At 45.9% G+C, this 20422-nt stretch overlaps 1 protein-coding gene across 2 annotated transcripts in view; it reads left to right on the top strand.

Annotated features, from left to right (window-relative positions):
- Positions 1 to 20422, top strand: part of LOC119391003 (ARF GTPase-activating protein GIT2) — a 369377-nt gene that overhangs the window by 111085 nt on the left and 237870 nt on the right. For both annotated transcript variants that reach the window (XM_049415016.1, XM_037658710.2), the window contains exon 7: positions 14982 to 15030. In XM_049415016.1, the coding sequence (XP_049270973.1) occupies positions 14982 to 15030 (49 nt within the window). The remainder of the gene's footprint in view (positions 1 to 14981; positions 15031 to 20422) is intronic.

The raw sequence follows: 20422 nt of genomic DNA, 5'->3' as shown, positions 1-20422 counted from the left end.
AGTCATTAAGTATCTTTCGTGGTCCCTTAGGTACTCAGCCCCGTTGTTTATAACTAGGGACGTTCAGCGCAATAACACGGAGCCACAAGAAAGAGACGCAGACAACACATGCGCTAACTTCAAACCACGTTTATTTGGGAACGCACATGAATATATATAAACTCTAATCGCAGCAAGCTCACGCCTCGCTCTCTTACAAATATAGGTCTACAAGAAACATGATGTTTTATCAAGAACACGCCTACAGTCATCAACTAAACAGGGAATCTCGCACGTGTCATCCAGCAATGCCAAATCATACAGAAAACCCAATAAATCAAATATACAAACGAAATTACAACACATCACGCACGCCCATCTGACGAATATACGGAACGCACGCGAAATGACGCAGCCATGCCGGCTGCGCAAAAATAATAACCTTAATCTGTCGAGTGCGGCCCTACGAAGGCATGCTAAGAAAATGCTCGACAGATTAAGGTTATTATTTTTGCGCAGCCGGCATGGTTGCGTCATTTCGCGTGCGTTCCGTATATTCGTCAGATGGGCGTGCGTGATGTGTTGTAATTTCGTTTGTATATTTGATTTATTGGGTTTTCTGTATGATTTGGCATTGCTGGATGACACGTGCGAGATTCCCTGTTTAGTTGATGACTTTAGGCGTGTTCTTGATAAAACATCATGTTTCTTGTAGACCTATATTTGTAAGAGAGCGAGGCGTGAGCTTGCTGCGATTAGAGTTTATATATATTCATGTGCGTTCCCAAATAAACGTGGTTTGAAGTTAGCGCATGTGTTGTCTGCGTCTCTTTCTTGTGGCTCCGTGTTATTGCGCTGAACGTCCCTAGTTATGCATCTTTACCAACCCGCCCAACTCGCCGCACTTGCCCGTTGTTTATCCATACGCCCAGATATTTGTATTTATCCACTATCTTCAGCATGACTTCCTGTGTCTTATGCTCACTGCCTTCATTATCAGTAAGGATCATGATTGCCGATTTTACCCTACTGAACTTCAAATTTAACCTATCTCCCTCATTACCGCAGATGTCTATCAATCCCTGAAGATCTTCCTTGTTGTCGGCCATTAATACTATATCATCTGCATACATCAATGCCGATAATGACTGTTCAACGTGTTTTCCTTGCTTGGCAAAAGAGAGGCTGAAGCCGAGTCTACTCCCCTCTAATTTAGCTTCTAATCCTTGTAGATACAGCATAAATAACAGAGGTGACAAGGGACACCCCTGTCGAAGCCCGCGTTGTATCTCTATAGGTTCGGATAACTGTTTTTCCCATTTTATAACTACCTTGTTGCTTTTATAGATGTCCTTTAAAAAATTAGTTATTCCATCTTCCACATCTAGTGTGTCCAGTATTCCCCACAAGTCTTCTTGAATCACACTATCGTAAGCTCCCTTGATATCTAGAAATGCCAGCCACAGCGGCCTGTGTTCTTTTTCCGCTATTTCAATACACTGCGTCAATGAGAACAGATTATCCTCCAACCTCCTTCGTTTACTGAACCCATTTTGTAGTTCCCCCAGCACCCCCTCATCCTCCACCCATGTCTGTAGTCTTTCCTTTGCGATCTGCATCACCAGCCTGTAAACTACTGATGTCACTGTTATAGGACGGTAGTTGTTTATATCAGCTTTGACCCCCTTTCCTTTATAGATCATGCTCATCCGGCTTAGTTTCCACCCATGGGGGGCTTCACCATCCATTATTGCTTTGCTCGCTGCTTTTCCTAATGTTTGCTTAGAGTTCAGACCTAATTTCTGGCCACCATAATCGGATGTGCTGTAATTCAGGCTGTTGCCGTGCTTTCATGTGATCTTAGCCCGCAGCTTTTTTTGCTTTTTTTTAGATAGCAATTATATAGACACTCCAGGCGAATTTTTCGCCTTCGCCATGATCTTCCTTATCAAGACCAAATTGCGATTACATCACCCCGCGCGTCGTATACTCTCTGTGCGAGTGAAAGTGCGCGAGCATTGCCGACGAGTGGAGTTTAGACAGAGATGAAACGAGCTTCTCCGCGCGATGAGCACATGGAGATAGGAGCCGGAGGGTTTAGGAGGGAGGGGGCAGGCTGCGTGAGTCCAACAGGAAGTGCGTACTTTGTACCAGTGGATGTGGTCACATGTGCCACGATATCTTTAGAGGGTATCAGCAGACGGCTCATACCTTTGTAGGTGTTGTGGCTCTAATTCCAAAACTTCCTTTGAAGCCATAGCAGTGGCGGATCCAAAAGGGGGGGGAGCGGTAGTGGCGATCGCCCCCCTCCGAAAGCCAGTCCCCGCCACCTCCCTTCCGTGCCTGTCGTCCGACTCCTTTGTCAGGTTGCTTTGAGTACCACTGCCCAAAAGGGGTAAAGGGAATCTTGTCCCTGCTCTCTACCTCTCTCCTCATCGTTCTGCTCTTTCCTGCTTCCCTATGCACATTTCCAACGAAGGCTTCTTAGGCGCCACCATAATCCCTTCTGGGCTGTTGTAAATATGCATTACCCACCAAAATGCACAGCTGAGGCGGTGGCTTCAGCCTTTGTACCCCCCCCCCACCTCAAAGTAGGCACCGGGATACGTCCCTGAGTCATAGATAGGTCACTTCTCTTACTGCAGTGGCTGCATTTCCTGAAGGAGTGAGCTGCTAGCCTATACTCGTATAAAATTCCTATTTGTTGTTATTAAATTTATTTCGCTCTGCCAGTGAAACTGTGACTCTTTTTTTCTAACGTGCAACGGTTTTTGATGTGGCGCGTTCGCGGAGAGCAAATGCTTCGGCTGGGCAACGTGATGACAAAGGCATCACACTCTCTGGGCAACGCGCGAGGATTTGACAAGCCGCAGCGGCAGAATAAGTACAATACCATAGTGCTTAAACGTGTATTTGTTTCGTGTCTACACGTGACACTCTGGCAAGGCATCTAATTGTGATTGCTGTACCTCAGGCTCAACAAAATTTATGTTTTTCACACAAAAAAACAAAAAAGTTTTTTCATGTTGCCTTATTAGTCGAGCATTCTTGTGGCATTTTCAGTTTAAAATTAATCCTTCGGTAACTATACATTGCATCAAAGGTCCAGTTTCAGTTTCTATATAACGAAGTAAATTGGCACTTTTACCAACTTCGTTATATTGATGTTGAACTGTTCTCTGTATTGTTCAAATGGGATTAAGTCATCTTGATTTTAAACGTGCGTACTAGACAGTGACATCATCGAGTGACATGGTGCCTACCCATCTTGACATAAAACAAAGTTCTGTTTCACTCAGGGAATTTTAGCAAAAAGACTCAGGCAAAACCTGGAAAACTCAGGGAATTTTGAAATGTCAACTCAGTAGACACCCTGACATGTAATAATTGCTTCAAATATTATTTTTTCTCGGGAACGGTTAGTGATCGGAATTAACAAATGACCGAATGTTGCAGTTTTCGATAGCAAATTTTACTTCATATTTGTGTTCGTATACTTGATTTTCATCTATATTTGTTCATTTATAATTAGTATGAGTGCACATTTATTTTTTAACCTCCTATGTGTGTATAGTGCTTTGCTATTTTACCAACCGATATTCTGTTTCGTTTCCATACGTACATAATACGTATGTGTATGCATCTGTATGTGCGTGTACAGATGTCTGACTGCACTTTCTTTGTTTTTAGTTGCACTCCGCCGCCACTTTCTGTTTTCGGTCTCATGAAATATGTGACTTAGTTGCGCCTGCTATTTGTTCCACAAGTTTCGTTGAACCAGATCATGTATTCCCTCCCTGCCAAAATCCCAACCAGTGATTGTAGTAGTATTTATAAATAAAAATGATGATGAAATGATGCTTTTGGTGTAAAAGATCGGGAAAGCAATTTGCACTTTCATAAACTACATTAATTGTAATGAACCGGCATTGCCCAAGCCTGCAGGTAGTGTGATCTCGCTTTGCCCTATCAAGTGTAAGCACGCTTATTTCAACATAGTGTAGGATGATCAGCGCAACCTTGACTCCCGCAAACACTCACACAAACACTCACTCATCCACCCGAGGAACACACACGACACTCAGCACTCACACAAAAAAACAAAGCGAGCGCTGAGTGTCGTGTGTGTTCCTCGGGTGGATGAGTGAGTGTTTGTGTGAGTGTTTGCGGGAGTCAAGGTTGCGCTGATCATCCTACACTATGTCGAATAACCAACTAGCCCAACAAGAAGTTTTATTACGCTTATTTCAAACCTAGCGGTAGCTTTATGACACCACGTGACCTTGCTAGCCAATCACATGCACACATACGCTTGCAGCATTTCTGTCCAACAGTTTTCACAGCGTGGAACTGGCTGAATTTGTTTATAATTTGTACAGTTGAACCCACTTATAACGATCTATCGGTTGTAACGACCATATTTGGGTGCACTTAGGATTTTCCAGTGCTAACCATTGAAGCTGCGTCCACATATAGCGAACATTTTTCAAAGCCACCTACTTTTACAACGAACACTTCAGACACGGTCGCGGTAAAAATATGGCGCATACGAAGCGAAAAAAAAGTCAAAACAGGCCTTCTAAAGCGTGAGAAGGGCACGCGCTCGCGCGTGCCTCGCTCCAGTTTACTCGCGTCTAATCCCTGATCGGCGAGCACCACATGCAGATTTCGGACGCTGCGAGCGAGGTCGCTCACTTTCCAGCCTTTTTCTTCAGTGGCAGAATGGCAGTGAGGAAAAAGAAAAGAGGCATCATGAAGCCTTGCGGCCAGCTTTCGCACGGTGACCTTTCCTGACGCCGTTCTCTGTAGCTACGACCGCCTACGATGAACCAAACAATGCCTTGGAATGCAAAAAGGCATAAATGCAAGAAGTGATAACCGCGATAACTTTCCATTGCATAAAGGTTCACTGCGTCCCTAAACTCGTCCACGCCACAATGTGCCGCAAAAGGTCGTCCGTCTTTTTGGTAACTGCAGAGACCGGTCAATCGGTGATAACGATTTCCGTGCGATAGCGGCTTTGCCTTCGTGGATAAGCATCAGAAAAGAGCGAAGGCGAGGTGGTGGCCGTCGATGAACGTGCAGTTATGACTTATAGCCGACAACCTTATATCACAGTCATCTGCAGATATCTGCTCGGTTGCACGTGTGGCGTACGCCGTACACTGTGCGGATTGATGGCGGTACGAGCGCGCCATGCTGCCGTTTGCAAGTTCGCCGCCGCCGCGTAGTGCGAAACCGCTTTAAAGTGCGCGTCGCTTTGTAGAAACGAAAGTAGCTTGCTGTTGTTGAGCGGCGCGGGCACCGAAAAATGTCGATGCACTGACAGCGAGCGTATACTGCGTGTTTGACTACGTGACAACTCAAGTGCGCCGCGCATCGTCGTGCAGGGCCGCGAGAGCATCGCGGAGACGTAGAGTGCGCGTTGCTTGCAAAATGTAGAGTTACTGTATATGCTACCTTTAGGTAGCAGAGTTGCGCCTCTGATAAAACTCGCCACTCGCGCCACCATTCGCCCAGCGCCCTCACGTGCGCAAAAAGCATCCGTTTTAGGGAAAGCCAACTTGACGGCCGCGCGGGTGCTGGCGATCGCCGCGCCACCACCGCTGTATCAAGCCAAATCAAGCCGTCCGGCGAAGCGCAAGACGGTCCAGCTGAGTTCGGATTGTTTGTCGTTGTTGTGGTGGTGTTTTCTGCTGTCCGTTTTTGCGAACGTCTGCGCGGCGCAGCACCCCGACTCAGTGTTGCGAAGTTGCGACAATGACAGGATGCCCATGGCAATATTTTTGCGACTAAAGTATGCGATAACGAACAGGATACATATCGCTTCTCTCTCACTGGTCAAAGGTTTGCTAAAAAACGAACGGGCAAAACGGTAAAAATATGCACGAGTGACTGTGTGAAGGAGGCTGTGTGTGTGAATATGAACCTTACAGGTCTATCAAAACAGCATGATTCATTCCGAGCACTGGGCGGCATAAAAGTTTGAAGCATGACCGAGTGTTTATTATATGCCACATCTACCTAGACATACGCGAAATTCTCGTTAGCTTGCGCTATTTGTAAAACACAGTGATAATTTTAGCACTTGTTTTCTCTAGCTATTCACTTAATCTATTGAAGCGCTGCATCAAAAACTGAAGGAAAGAAGGTTACTCTTAAGGGCTTGTTTTTCTTTGTTAGACACAATATTAATGAGAACTAACAGACAGTAATGTCAAGGAAAGTATAGGGGGTGTTATTTGTAGTAATTGGAATATAAATGTGAAGAAAGTAAAGTGGACGAAAAGATAACCTGCCGCCGGCAGGGACCGAACCTGCGACCTTCGAATAACGCGTCCGATGCTCTACCACTGAGCTACGGCGGCGGTCATCTCCCCGTCCACTTTATGGGGTATATATGTGGATTGAAACTTAGGAGTGTCAGTCAGCGCCAGTCGCAGCCATGGCGGCGAGTGTGGAACACTCTTTTTTTGCCTTTTTGGCGCCACGTAGCACGTGATCTATTTACGAGCAGGCAACTGACCAATAATCCCTCGCATACTACCTGAAGGCATCATGTCTGCCAGAACGAGACCCTCGCTATGAATGAAGGAAAGAAGGTTACTCTTAAGGGCTCGTTTTTCTTTGTTAGACACAATATTAATGAGAACTAACAGACAGTAATGTCAAGGAAAGTATAGGGGGTGTTATTTGTAGTAATTGGAATATAAATGTGAAGAAAGTAAAGTGGACGAAAAGATAACCTGCCGCCGGCAGGGACCGAACCTGCGACCTTCGAATAACGCGTCCGATGCTCTACCACTGAGCTACGGCGGCGGTCATCTCCCCGTCCACTTTATGGGGTATATATGTGGATTGAAACTTAGGAGTGTCAGTCAGCGCCAGTCGCAGCCATGGCGGCGAGTGTGGAACACTCTTTTTTTGCCTTTTTGGCGCCACGTAGCACGTGATCTATTTACGAGCAGGCAACTGACCAATAATCCCTCGCATACTACCTGAAGGCATCATGTCTGCCAGAACGAGACCCTCGCTATGAATGAAGGAAAGAAGGTTACTCTTAAGGGCTCGTTTTTCTTTGTTAGACACAATATTAATGAGAACTAACAGACAGTAATGTCAAGGAAAGTATAGGGGGTGTTATTTGTAGTAATTGGAATATAAATGTGAAGAAAGTAAAGTGGACGAAAAGATAACCTGCCGCCGGCAGGGACCGAACCTGCGACCTTCGAATAACGCGTCCGATGCTCTACCACTGAGCTACGGCGGCGGTCATCTCCCCGTCCACTTTATGGGGTATATATGTGGATTGAAACTTAGGAGTGTCAGTCAGCGCCAGTCGCAGCCATGGCGGCGAGTGTGGAACACTCTTTTTTTGCCTTTTTGGCGCCACGTAGCACGTGATCTATTTACGAGCAGGCAACTGACCAATAATCCCTCGCATACTACCTGAAGGCATCATGTCTGCCAGAACGAGACCCTCGCTATGAATGAAGGAAAGAAGGTTACTCTTAAGGGCTCGTTTTTCTTTGTTAGACACAATATTAATGAGAACTAACAGACAGTAATGTCAAGGAAAGTATAGGGGGTGTTATTTGTAGTAATTGGAATATAAATGTGAAGAAAGTAAAGTGGACGAAAAGATAACCTGCCGCCGGCAGGGACCGAACCTGCGACCTTCGAATAACGCGTCCGATGCTCTACCACTGAGCTACGGCGGCGGTCATCTCCCCGTCCACTTTATGGGGTATATATGTGGATTGAAACTTAGGAGTGTCAGTCAGCGCCAGTCGCAGCCATGGCGGCGAGTGTGGAACACTCTTTTTTTGCCTTTTTGGCGCCACGTAGCACGTGATCTATTTACGAGCAGGCAACTGACCAATAATCCCTCGCATACTACCTGAAGGCATCATGTCTGCCAGAACGAGACCCTCGCTATGAATGAAGGAAAGAAGGTTACTCTTAAGGGCTCGTTTTTCTTTGTTAGACACAATATTAATGAGAACTAACAGACAGTAATGTCAAGGAAAGTATAGGGGGTGTTATTTGTAGTAATTGGAATATAAATGTGAAGAAAGTAAAGTGGACGAAAAGATAACCTGCCGCCGGCAGGGACCGAACCTGCGACCTTCGAATAACGCGTCCGATGCTCTACCACTGAGCTACGGCGGCGGTCATCTCCCCGTCCACTTTATGGGGTATATATGTGGATTGAAACTTAGGAGTGTCAGTCAGCGCCAGTCGCAGCCATGGCGGCGAGTGTGGAACACTCTTTTTTTGCCTTTTTGGCGCCACGTAGCACGTGATCTATTTACGAGCAGGCAACTGACCAATAATCCCTCGCATACTACCTGAAGGCATCATGTCTGCCAGAACGAGACCCTCGCTATGAATGAAGGAAAGAAGGTTACTCTTAAGGGCTCGTTTTTCTTTGTTAGACACAATATTAATGAGAACTAACAGACAGTAATGTCAAGGAAAGTATAGGGGGTGTTATTTGTAGTAATTGGAATATAAATGTGAAGAAAGTAAAGTGGACGAAAAGATAACCTGCCGCCGGCAGGGACCGAACCTGCGACCTTCGAATAACGCGTCCGATGCTCTACCACTGAGCTACGGCGGCGGTCATCTCCCCGTCCACTTTATGGGGTATATATGTGGATTGAAACTTAGGAGTGTCAGTCAGCGCCAGTCGCAGCCATGGCGGCGAGTGTGGAACACTCTTTTTTTGCCTTTTTGGCGCCACGTAGCACGTGATCTATTTACGAGCAGGCAACTGACCAATAATCCCTCGCATACTACCTGAAGGCATCATGTCTGCCAGAACGAGACCCTCGCTATGAATGAAGGAAAGAAGGTTACTCTTAAGGGCTCGTTTTTCTTTGTTAGACACAATATTAATGAGAACTAACAGACAGTAATGTCAAGGAAAGTATAGGGGGTGTTATTGTAGTAATTGGAATATAAATGTGAAGAAAGTAAAGTGGACGAAAAGATAACCTGCCGCCGGCAGGGACCGAACCTGCGACCTTCGAATAACGCGTCCGATGCTCTACCACTGAGCTACGGCGGCGGTCATCTCCCCGTCCACTTTATGGGGTATATATGTGGATTGAAACTTAGGAGTGTCAGTCAGCGCCAGTCGCAGCCATGGCGGCGAGTGTGGAACACTCTTTTTTGCCTTTTTGGCGCCACGTAGCACGTGATCTATTTACGAGCAGGCAACTGACCAATAATCCCTCGCATACTACCTGAAGGCATCATGTCTGCCAGAACGAGACCCTCGCTATGAATGAAGGAAAGAAGGTTACTCTTAAGGGCTCGTTTTTCTTTGTTAGACACAATATTAATGAGAACTAACAGACAGTAATGTCAAGGAAAGTATAGGGGGTGTTATTTGTAGTAATTGGAATATAAATGTGAAGAAAGTAAAGTGGACGAAAAGATAACCTGCCGCCGGCAGGGACCGAACCTGCGACCTTCGAATAACGCGTCCGATGCTCTACCACTGAGCTACGGCGGCGGTCATCTCCCCGTCCACTTTATGGGGTATATATGTGGATTGAAACTTAGGAGTGTCAGTCAGCGCCAGTCGCAGCCATGGCGGCGAGTGTGGAAACACTCTTTTTTTGCCTTTTTGGCGCCACGTAGCACGTGATCTATTTACGAGCAGGCAACTGACCAATAATCCCTCGCATACTACCTGAAGGCATCATGTCTGCCAGAACGAGACCCTCGCTATGAATGAAGGAAAGAAGGTTACTCTTAAGGGCTCGTTTTTCTTTGTTAGACACAATATTAATGAGAACTAACAGACAGTAATGTCAAGGAAAGTATAGGGGGTGTTATTTGTAGTAATTGGAATATAAATGTGAAGAAAGTAAAGTGGACGAAAAGATAACCTGCCGCCGGCAGGGACCGAACCTGCGACCTTCGAATAACGCGTCCGATGCTCTACCACTGAGCTACGGCGGCGGTCATCTCCCCGTCCACTTTATGGGGTATATATGTGGATTGAAACTTAGGAGTGTTATCTTTTCGTCCACTTTACTTTCTTCACATTTATATTCCAATTACTACAAATAACACCCCCTATACTTTCCTTGACATTACTGTCTGTTAGTTCTCATTAATATTGTGTCTAACAAAGAAAAACGAGCCCTTAAGAGTAACCTTCTTTCCTTCATTCATAGCGAGGGTCTCGTTCTGGCAGACATGATGCCTTCAGGTAGTATGCGAGGGATTATTGGTCAGTTGCCTGCTCGTAAATAGATCACGTGCTACGTGGCGCCAAAAAGGCAAAAAAAGAGTGTTCCACACTCGCCGCCATGGCTGCGACTGGCGCTGACTGACACTCCTAAGTTTCAATCCACATATATACCCCATAAAGTGGACGGGGAGATGACCGCCGCCGTAGCTCAGTGGTAGAGCATCGGACGCGTTATTCGAAGGTCGCAGGTTTCGGTCCCTGCCGGCGGCAGGTTATCTTTTCGTCCACTTTACTTTCTTCACATTTATATTCCAATTACTACAAATAACACCCCCTATACTTTCCTTGACATTACTGTCTGTTAGTTCTCATTAATATTGTGTCTAACAAAGAAAAACGAGCCCTTAAGAGTAACCTTCTTTCCTTCATTCATAGCGAGGGTCTCGTTCTGGCAGACATGATGCCTTCAGGTAGTATGCGAGGGATTATTGGTCAGTTGCCTGCTCGTAAATAGATCACGTGCTACGTGGCGCCAAAAAAGGCAAAAAAAGAGTGTTCCACACTCGCCGCCATGGCTGCGACTGGCGCTGACTGACACTCCTAAGTTTCAATCCACATATATACCCCATAAAGTGGACGGGGAGATGACCGCCGCCGTAGCTCAGTGGTAGAGCATCGGACGCGTTATTCGAAGGTCGCAGGTTCGGTCCCTGCCGGCGGCAGGTTATCTTTTCGTCCACTTTACTTTCTTCACATTTATATTCCAATTACTACAAAGAACACCCCCTATACTTTCCTTGACATTACTGTCTGTTAGTTCTCATTAATATTGTGTCTAACAAAGAAAAACGAGCCCTTAAGAGTAACCTTCTTTCCTTCATTCATAGCGAGGGTCTCGTTCTGGCAGACATGATGCCTTCAGGTAGTATGCGAGGGATTATTGGTCAGTTGCCTGCTCGTAAATAGATCACGTGCTACGTGGCGCCAAAAAGGCAAAAAAAGAGTGTTCCACACTCGCCGCCATGGCTGCGACTGGCGCTGACTGACACTCCTAAGTTTCAATCCACATATATAACCCATAAAGTGGACGGGGAGATGACCGCCGCCGTAGCTCAGTGGTAGAGCATCGGACGCGTTATTCGAAGGTCGCAGGTTCGGTCCCTGCCGGCGGCAGGTTATCTTTTCGTCCACTTTACTTTCTTCACATTTATATTCCAATTACTACAAATAACACCCCCTATACTTTCCTTGACATTACTGTCTGTTAGTTCTCATTAATATTGTGTCTAACAAAGAAAAACGAGCCCTTAAGAGTAACCTTCTTTCCTTCATTCATAGCGAGGGTCTCGTTCTGGCAGACATGATGCCTTCAGGTAGTATGCGAGGGATTATTGGTCAGTTGCCTGCTCGTAAATAGATCACGTGCTACGTGGCGCCAAAAAGGCAAAAAAAGAGTGTTCCACACTCGCCGCCATGGCTGCGACTGGCGCTGACTGACACTCCTAAGTTTCAATCCACATATATACCCCATAAAGTGGACGGGGAGATGACCGCCGCCGTAGCTCAGTGGTAGAGCATCGGACGCGTTATTCGAAGGTCGCAGGTTCGGTCCCTGCCGGCGGCAGGTTATCTTTTCGTCCACTTTACTTTCTTCACATTTATATTCCAATTACTACAAATAACACCCCCTATACTTTCCTTGGACATTACTGTCTGTTAGTTCTCATTAATATTGTGTCTAACAAAGAAAAACGAGCCCTTAAGAGTAACCTTCTTTCCTTCATTCATAGCGAGGGTCTCGTTCTGGCAGACATGATGCCTTCAGGTAGTATGCGAGGGATTATTGGTCAGTTGCCTGCTCGTAAATAGATCACGTGCTACGTGGCGCCAAAAAGGCAAAAAAAGAGTGTTTCCACACTCGCCGCCATGGCTGCGACTGGCGCTGACTGACACTCCTAAGTTTCAATCCACATATATACCCCATAAAGTGGACGGGGAGATGACCGCCGCCGTAGCTCAGTGGTAGAGCATCGGACGCGTTATTCGAAGGTCGCAGGTTCGGTCCCTGCCGGCGGCAGGTTATCTTTTCGTCCACTTTACTTTCTTCACATTTATATTCCAATTACTACAAATAACACCCCCTATACTTTCCTTGACATTACTGTCTGTTAGTTCTCATTAATATTGTGTCTAACAAAGAAAAACGAGCCCTTAAGAGTAACCTTCTTTCCTTATTCATAGCGAGGGTCTCGTTCTGGCAGACATGATGCCTTCAGGTAGTATGCGAGGGATTATTGGTCAGTTGCCTGCTCGTAAATAGATCACGTGCTACGTGGCGCCAAAAAAGGCAAAAAAGAGTGTTCCACACTCGCCGCCATGGCTGCGACTGGCGCTGACTGACACTCCTAAGTTTCAATCCACATATATACCCCATAAAGTGGACGGGGAGATGACCGCCGCCGTAGCTCAGTGGTAGAGCATCGGACGCGTTATTCGAAGGTCGCAGGTTCGGTCCCTGCCGGCGGCAGGTTATCTTTTCGTCCACTTTACTTTCTTCACATTTATATTCCAATTACTACAAATAACACCCCCTATACTTTCCTTGACATTACTGTCTGTTAGTTCTCATTAATATTGTGTCTAACAAAGAAAAACGAGCCCTTAAGAGTAACCTTCTTTCCTTCATTCATAGCGAGGGTCTCGTTCTGGCAGACATGATGCCTTCAGGTAGTATGCGAGGGATTATTGGTCAGTTGCCTGCTCGTAAATAGATCACGTGCTACGTGGCGCCAAAAAGGCAAAAAAAGAGTGTTCCACACTCGCCGCCATGGCTGCGACTGGCGCTGACTGACACTCCTAAGTTTCAATCCACATATATACCCCATAAAGTGGACGGGGAGATGACCGCCGCCGTAGCTCAGTGGTAGAGCATCGGACGCGTTATTCGAAGGTCGCAGGTTCGGTCCCTGCCGGCGGCAGGTTATCTTTTCGTCCACTTTACTTTCTTCACATTTATATTCCAATTACTACAAATAACACCCCCTATACTTTCCTTGACATACTGTCTGTTAGTTCTCATTAATATTGTGTCTAACAAAGAAAAACGAGCCCTTAAGAGTAACCTTCTTTCCTTCATTCATAGCGAGGGTCTCGTTCTGGCAGACATGATGCCTTCAGGTAGTATGCGAGGGATTATTGGTCAGTTGCCTGCTCGTAAATAGATCACGTGCTACGTGGCGCCAAAAAGGCAAAAAAAGAGTGTTCCACACTCGCCGCCATGGCTGCGACTGGCGCTGACTGACACTCCTAAGTTTCAATCCACATATATACCCCATAAAGTGGACGGGGAGATGACCGCCGCCGTAGCTCAGTGGTAGAGCATCGGACGCGTTATTCGAAGGTCGCAGGTTCGGTCCCTGCCGGCGGCAGGTTATCTTTTCGTCCACTTTACTTTCTTCACATTTATATTCCAATTACTACAAATAACACCCCCTATACTTTCCTTGACATTACTGTCTGTTAGTTCTCATTAATATTGCATCAAAAACTGCGTGAAATGAATAATTAGGTAGAATTTAATTGGTCCAGAATCTTGACCGTCGCACTTTTCCTATTTGCCATTTAAAACAAAAATATTACTTGCGATAGTGTTCCATCTCCACCTTTTCCATCTCAAATTATTGTTTCTCCGAGCTTTCCCTTCCTTTTTTTTTTTCTTCGAATCGAAAGTTATTGCGCCAGCGACGCGTTATGAATGAACGAGAAAGTACACGGAGCCGCTGGGCTGAGAGGACAGAAGCAACAACAGCAGCCGCGTCGGCTCCTACATTCCAGACAGGTGGCTTTCCTGCTTAGCGTGGATGCCACGGCGGGCAAGATGGCGGACCTACGCGCAACTCTGCTACCTAAAGGTAGCATATACAGTAACTCTAGCAAAACGCTTGTTTTCGCCGCGTTGAACGAACAGGCTACTCGCCGCACCCGTGCACGGTCCGTAGTGAAGCTGGCACGAAGAACGTACAAACACGTGCATACGGCATACACCAAGCGGCCTGGCAGTGACTCCGCGAGCCGAGTAGGCGACGCGCTGCACGCTACTAGCCAGGGATGATTGGCTCCACATGGCAGTACCTCGCTACGGTGAAACGGTGTCAGTTCATTGCAAAGGAGGGTAATTCACTCGTTAGCACGTAGCGGGCGCCGCTTCACGACGCGAAAAGGCTTAGCTTGTCACCGGAGGGGTTGTTATAACACTTTAATAAAAGTGCGCAGAAAAAAAAAACGTCTTGGCCGCTGAGTGCGCTTTTTTAAATTTGAGTCCATATACAACGAACTACTGATATAGCGACCACTTTTCGCGACACTTTCGAGTTCGTTATAAGCGGGTTCGACTGTACTTGAAAATGTTTGACTTACCTTGCAAGGAGTTTCATGATTTTTGAAGATATTTTGTTCACTGCACATTTCATTAACGCCTCCCTTCTGTTTACTTTTTGACTACTGGATTAAGTTCTTTTCTTTTTTCATTCTTTAGCATGCTTTTCGGAAAACGACAAAGGAAGATTTCTTATCTTTCAAGTAACATTGCATCGGGGAGAACCTGGAAAATTTGGGGGATTTGAAAGAGTCAACTTGGTAGACATTGCAGAGCAGAAGACTTGTAAATAAATGAATTATGGAAGTGAAAGGTTGCACAGGATGCAGGTACCACCCATTTCATTCTGGAGCCCAACATGATGAAATGTAGAAATTGTGTTCAATTAATGTGATTTGACTTTTCTTGAACTTCCAGCCTGGACTTGTCGGCACATGCGAGGGCGGCCAAGCAGAAGCTCCAATCGGTAAGTCATCATGTCGACTGCCACCAGCCACTTGTGAAGGCTAAGGTTTTTGGGGGAAACTTTGATATTGTATGGCAGATCAAGTGGCTAGTCAAGCCAATTACATTATACAAATGTCCAAGCCTGGCTCTTATGGGTGCTTCTGCATTGCAAGTATCCTGACCTGTACAGGTCTTGATACCATCAGTCATGCGTTCTCTTTGACAGTGTTAGTTAGACAACACAGACATAAAAGTGAAAAATTCCAATGAGAAAGCTGTAGATTGTTTTGCAAAACGTCCCATTCCAACTTTCTGTCTATTACGTACTATCAGTGTTTTTCTGCTTCCTACAGATGACCGTGACATATACCACGTGACATTCCTGCTTCCACCGTGATTGCAGTGGACACATGACAGCTGCAACCAGATGTAGTGGTTATGGCGTGTGCTGCCGCAAGCAGCAGGTGGGTCGTCGCACAGCTACCACGCCTGACCAAATGCTGTGGTCAGCTGCACATGTTCAGGAGTACTGCAATCACGGCATGCATAGGCGCACAATCGGGCATGTCGTGGGTACTTTTTGTATTTCTTTGGCATCTGTAGTAAGCGGACAAACACTGATAGTTAATGATAGAAAGTTCGAAACTGTTCTATTGGATGCTTTGCAAACCTTATCTACAACTGTCCACTTGGAAATTTTTGCCCAGCCTCGTTGTTTTAAAGTTGGTTAACCCTTGAGGGTTGAATTTTTTCGCAACATGCAGTCCAAAACTGTGTATTTTTTTTATTGCTGTAATAAATTCTTCAGGCGATTCTATCTTAGAAAAAATTGTCTAAAATTTTTTTTCGTGACCGTAAAGTGAGAAAAAAATCATTTTTGTTGTTACATACACATATGGTTTATCGTAGTAACATCAAGCGAAGTCCTAAAAGAAACACTTATACGATTTTTTATAAATAAAAATTACGCAATGTATTAAACATAGCTCACAGACATACAAAAATAAGCGCACCAGAGTACTTTTCCGGTAAAAACTTTTCGTACTCTAACACCAAAAGCTTTTCAGTGTGTGATAGTCTTTGAAGCATGGCTTTCAGATGTCGCTCCTTGATCATCATCGGAGTCTGAACTCGTGAGAAAATCCTTGTCTTACGAACTGAAATCCAAGGAATGAGATTCTGATTCGGCTTTGGGGAATAGTCCGCATCGGAAGAATCGCTGCTCGACTCACTAGCAGCAGAGCAACGGGTGCACGCTTCCATAGCATAAGTGAACTGCGTGAGAGAGCACATGGAAGAAAACTGTATGGTTGTGCTCCCGTCCAGAAAGCAAAACGAGTGAAAATGCTATAGTAATCCTTCATTCTAAAAGGATAGGGCATGCGAACACGGACACAAGAAAAAAGTCAGGACACCACAAACGCCGACTAACAACTGAGTAGATGCACAATGGCTGAAAAGAAGGAAGGCACGAAAACTTATCTGCGCATGCCCATGCAATAGGCGAACCTATCAATCTGACACGCGTGGAGGCCTACGCGAGAGGTAACTGTAAAGGCATTTGAGTTCATCTTTATGCAAGTTAATCGACGGTAGGCTCACGTGTGCACTACCACTATTCATTTGGAGGGTAAAACTTCGAGAACTTCAACCATGTAAGAGGAAGATTATTTCAGGGTGAGACAGCTGCACATATTGCGCATTTTTGATACTATTCCGTTTTCCTGTGCCAAGCTGCTCCAAAAGCATGAAAATTGCTAAAATTGCACCGAACTGCTCCAAAACAGCCTCGAAAGCCAGAATTTCTATGCCCACGTTGGCTTCGTTGGGAAAAAAGGCTGAGTTCACAACATGATTTTCCAAGTTGCGCTTATAGCAGCGCCTGTGATACCAAGAAAATGAGATGTTCGCAAAACGCATAGACGTGCCCACACCATGTTTCTATTGAGGGCTCCTATGATGCCGCCATAACCTCCTCTGGGTTGTTTTAAATATGCGTGGCGCCCCAAAAATGTTCTGCCATGCCCCGAGCGTGCTGCTGCTTCTCGCTAGGCTGTGTGTTCTGGTGCTATCACGTAGCATGTGTAGCGGGAATGGCTCTCAGGTCCTTCCGTAAACAAGAGGTGGGTGCTCGAGCCGACGTTTCGACAAGTGGACTTGTCTTCTTCAAGGCTGGAACTGATTTCCTTAGCTATCGTGTGTATATGCTTCGTGCCCTCTCCAGAGTGGGGGTGGGGGAGGGGGGGGGGGGAGAGGCCGCCGTGACGAACTGTGTGAGTCATAAGGAAGGCACCTTCCTTATGAACCTTCCATAAGGAAGGCACCCCGACTCTGGAGAGGGCACGAAGCATATACACACGATAGCTAAGGACATCAGTTGCAGCCTTGAAGAAGACAAGTCCACTTGTCGAAACGTCGGCTCGAGCACCCACCCCCTCTTTACGGATTTTTTCATCGCAAGCTTCCATCTTCCACTTCCTGCCGTTTTCTCAGGTTCTTCGTTGTGCGTAGTGTGTTCCTCCGGTTGCAATGGTTTTCGCGTCGACGCTGCTGCGTGTGGTCACCTACCTACGCGCGTTTGCTGTGGCAGTGTTTGTACCATTACGACCCGTACCGTGCACGGGAGAGGCATCACCCTTGTTGCATCAACGCAGCGACAACTAGCTTCCTGCATGCGGCGCGTCTCCGCGATGCTCTGGCGGTTTTTCATGCTGAAGCCGGCAGCGGACTGATGCGAAGCGCCTTTGTGTCGTTCCCCAGTAAAAGCATGCAGTATGCTTACAACGGCGCTATGCTCCCAGTACCGTGCGCGATAGTCAGTGTGAGATAGCTTTATGAGATAGTGAATGCGGCGAGGTATCTTGGCACCCGCGCCGCTCTCTCGAAGGTGGTCCCGCACAAGGGGGCAGCAAACGGCGGTAGCGCGCCTTTGTTCTCACCTGTTCAAAGCGTGCAGTAGGTTTGACGCTACGCCAACCGCGTGGTCGAACTGAAGGTGCTTATTGTGATGTCCTCCTTACAAACACTGACCTACACGAAGCTCTGGAGAAGTTTGACAAGCTAGATAAGCAGATCTACAAAAAATCAGTTTCACCGCAAGTGAAGCAATGAATGCGATAGCATCAAATTGTAATATTATACGAAGTCAGGCTGGCAGCTAACACTTATGGGTCTGATCTCGCGTAACTGCAAAAGGCTGGTGTAAGAGAATACGGCTGCTCAAAGGAGAGGCGTTGAGATCACAGCATTTAGAAGGGTATACGAGCCATCTGTGATGCCAGCTGAGATAACGCGCACCAGCGCCACAGTTGCTCCTCCAGCGACTCCCCCCTCTCGTATTCCTTCAAGACGGGCAGAGCTTTTCCTCTCTGCATCAGTCGCAGTCAACGGCAGGCCTGGCATGGCATGCGGTCTTATGTTACTGCATGCGCCCTCCGTGCAACCGGGATCAGTTGGCTCTTTTCATCTCTGCTTCAGCCACGTTCGTCGCCCTCACTCGCGCGCTTTTACCCAAGGGTAAAACATAAGATGCGCGGGGGATGTTATCGATGTGGACTTTATACGGAACATAGCTGCAATGCCGACGGCAAAAACCTGTTCAGAATGCCCATATATTTACTGTCGCAATAAAAGCCAAAGCAGTAATCTGCTAAATTATATCACTGATTCTAAAAAGGCCTACTGCTATGTAACTGCAATTCTTGTGCAATCATTTTTTTTCCCATTTTTATGAAGTGAACCTAGTTTGCAAAACCTTTTTTTTCCATTATTTCATGCGTTTCTTATTCGGGCTAGATAGGTCGCATAGTACTTAAAGAGGTAGTATATAGTTCATAACTGGCAATACATTCTTCAAAGGCTGTTTCACTGTTACGTCTATCCTAGGCCGATTTTAATATGTACTTGTCCCCCCAAGTTGCTACAAATCTTTGTCAAGCTCCTGAGATGACATAAAAAATTCCGCTAACTGCTCCAAATCAGGGTTCTTCTGCTCCAAAATCGAAATTTTGGTGCTCCAAAAACTGCTCCCAAATCAATTTCAGCTGTCTCACCCCTGTTATTTCTACTGTTTCTCCGCAAAATAACTTGCTAGTTCTTGGAGGAGCTACCTTAGATGATAGTCACTGCAAAACCCTAGCCTTGGGTCCCAAATACTGTTTTAAGCCGAACCTGAAACCAATAGACGTTTGCCGCGTGCAATGACTAGACTAGTTCCTGAAGAAGAGCGCTCCCACTGCATTTCAGACTGCGTTGCTGTATCAAGGGATCTAATATGCATCTGAACTGTCCTGATCCTATCCGGCCTTTGGTTAATTACTATGTCGAGAAGAAACTGAGGCCAGTAATTTCAGATAAGGAAGGATATTTTGTAATTATGCCGGACAGTTTGTTCTCGGAAAAAGCATTTACAGCCATAACAAAGAATTTTAGGACAGTGAAACTTAAACCATCAGTAGTTAGGCAACGTGCTGTCGACCTTTTGTTAAGACATAATTTTAAGAGAATAGCTTGTATTGTCAAGAAGGCTAAATCACTTTAGAATTGTTTTTTTTTTCAGTGGAAACACATCAGAACGAGACTCCATTTCGAGCAATTGTTTCAGAGAAAGGCACCTGGCAAGTCGCTGTATCTAGTTATTTGCAGAACTGCCTAACTTCGTTGAGTTTTCCAGACCCTCTTCGTATGCGTAATTCTCAGGCGCTAGTTCAGTTCTTCTCAGAGGAGAACAGCTGTTGTAAAGTGTTTAGTATGGATATTGAGGACCTTTATTACTCCTTGCCGCATGAGGACTTGTTAATATGTGTTAATGAATGTATTAACGAACAAGGGCACGAGACGGTTTTCACCGATAAATGTGGTGTTTCTACTGGGGCTTTTCTAGAAATTCTTTCCATGTATTTAAAGTCGATGCTGGTAGGTTGGAAGGAACGCATTTATGTGCAGAAATCAGGGATATGTATTGGTTCTAAGGTTGCTCTGATTCTTAGTGATTTATATCTAAGCAAGATTGACATACTTTTGGAAGGTGCCTTAGGTAATTCTGTCATTAAGGTTTTTCGTTATGTGGATGATTACTAGATTTTAAATGCGAAGCATTTCTTAGCGAACCTTTGGCACTTTGAGCGTTTCTATCTACGTATCTATCTATCTATCTATCTATCTATCTATCTATCTATCTATCTAGCCGCCTACGTCTGGGTGCTGTCGTAATCGCCTCCTTAATTTGGTGTATAAGAAAATTCGCATGGGAGGGTAAGAGGATTTGACGAATGTGACTGTCGGGTCGTGACATGAATAACGTGAAAATCCTGCCGCGTACGTCGTCAAACCCTTTCCTCCAGACACATGTGGCACATACCCGTTCACCATGGGCCGCGGTGTACGGGTATGCGCCACAGGTGATTTACAGT

The sequence above is a fragment of the Rhipicephalus sanguineus genome, chromosome 4, assembly GCF_013339695.2.
Source record: "Rhipicephalus sanguineus isolate Rsan-2018 chromosome 4, BIME_Rsan_1.4, whole genome shotgun sequence".
NCBI lineage: Eukaryota > Metazoa > Arthropoda > Arachnida > Ixodida > Ixodidae > Rhipicephalus > Rhipicephalus sanguineus.
The sequence above is the reverse complement of the archived record's forward strand: the minus strand, read 5'-3'. Positions and strand labels throughout refer to the sequence as shown.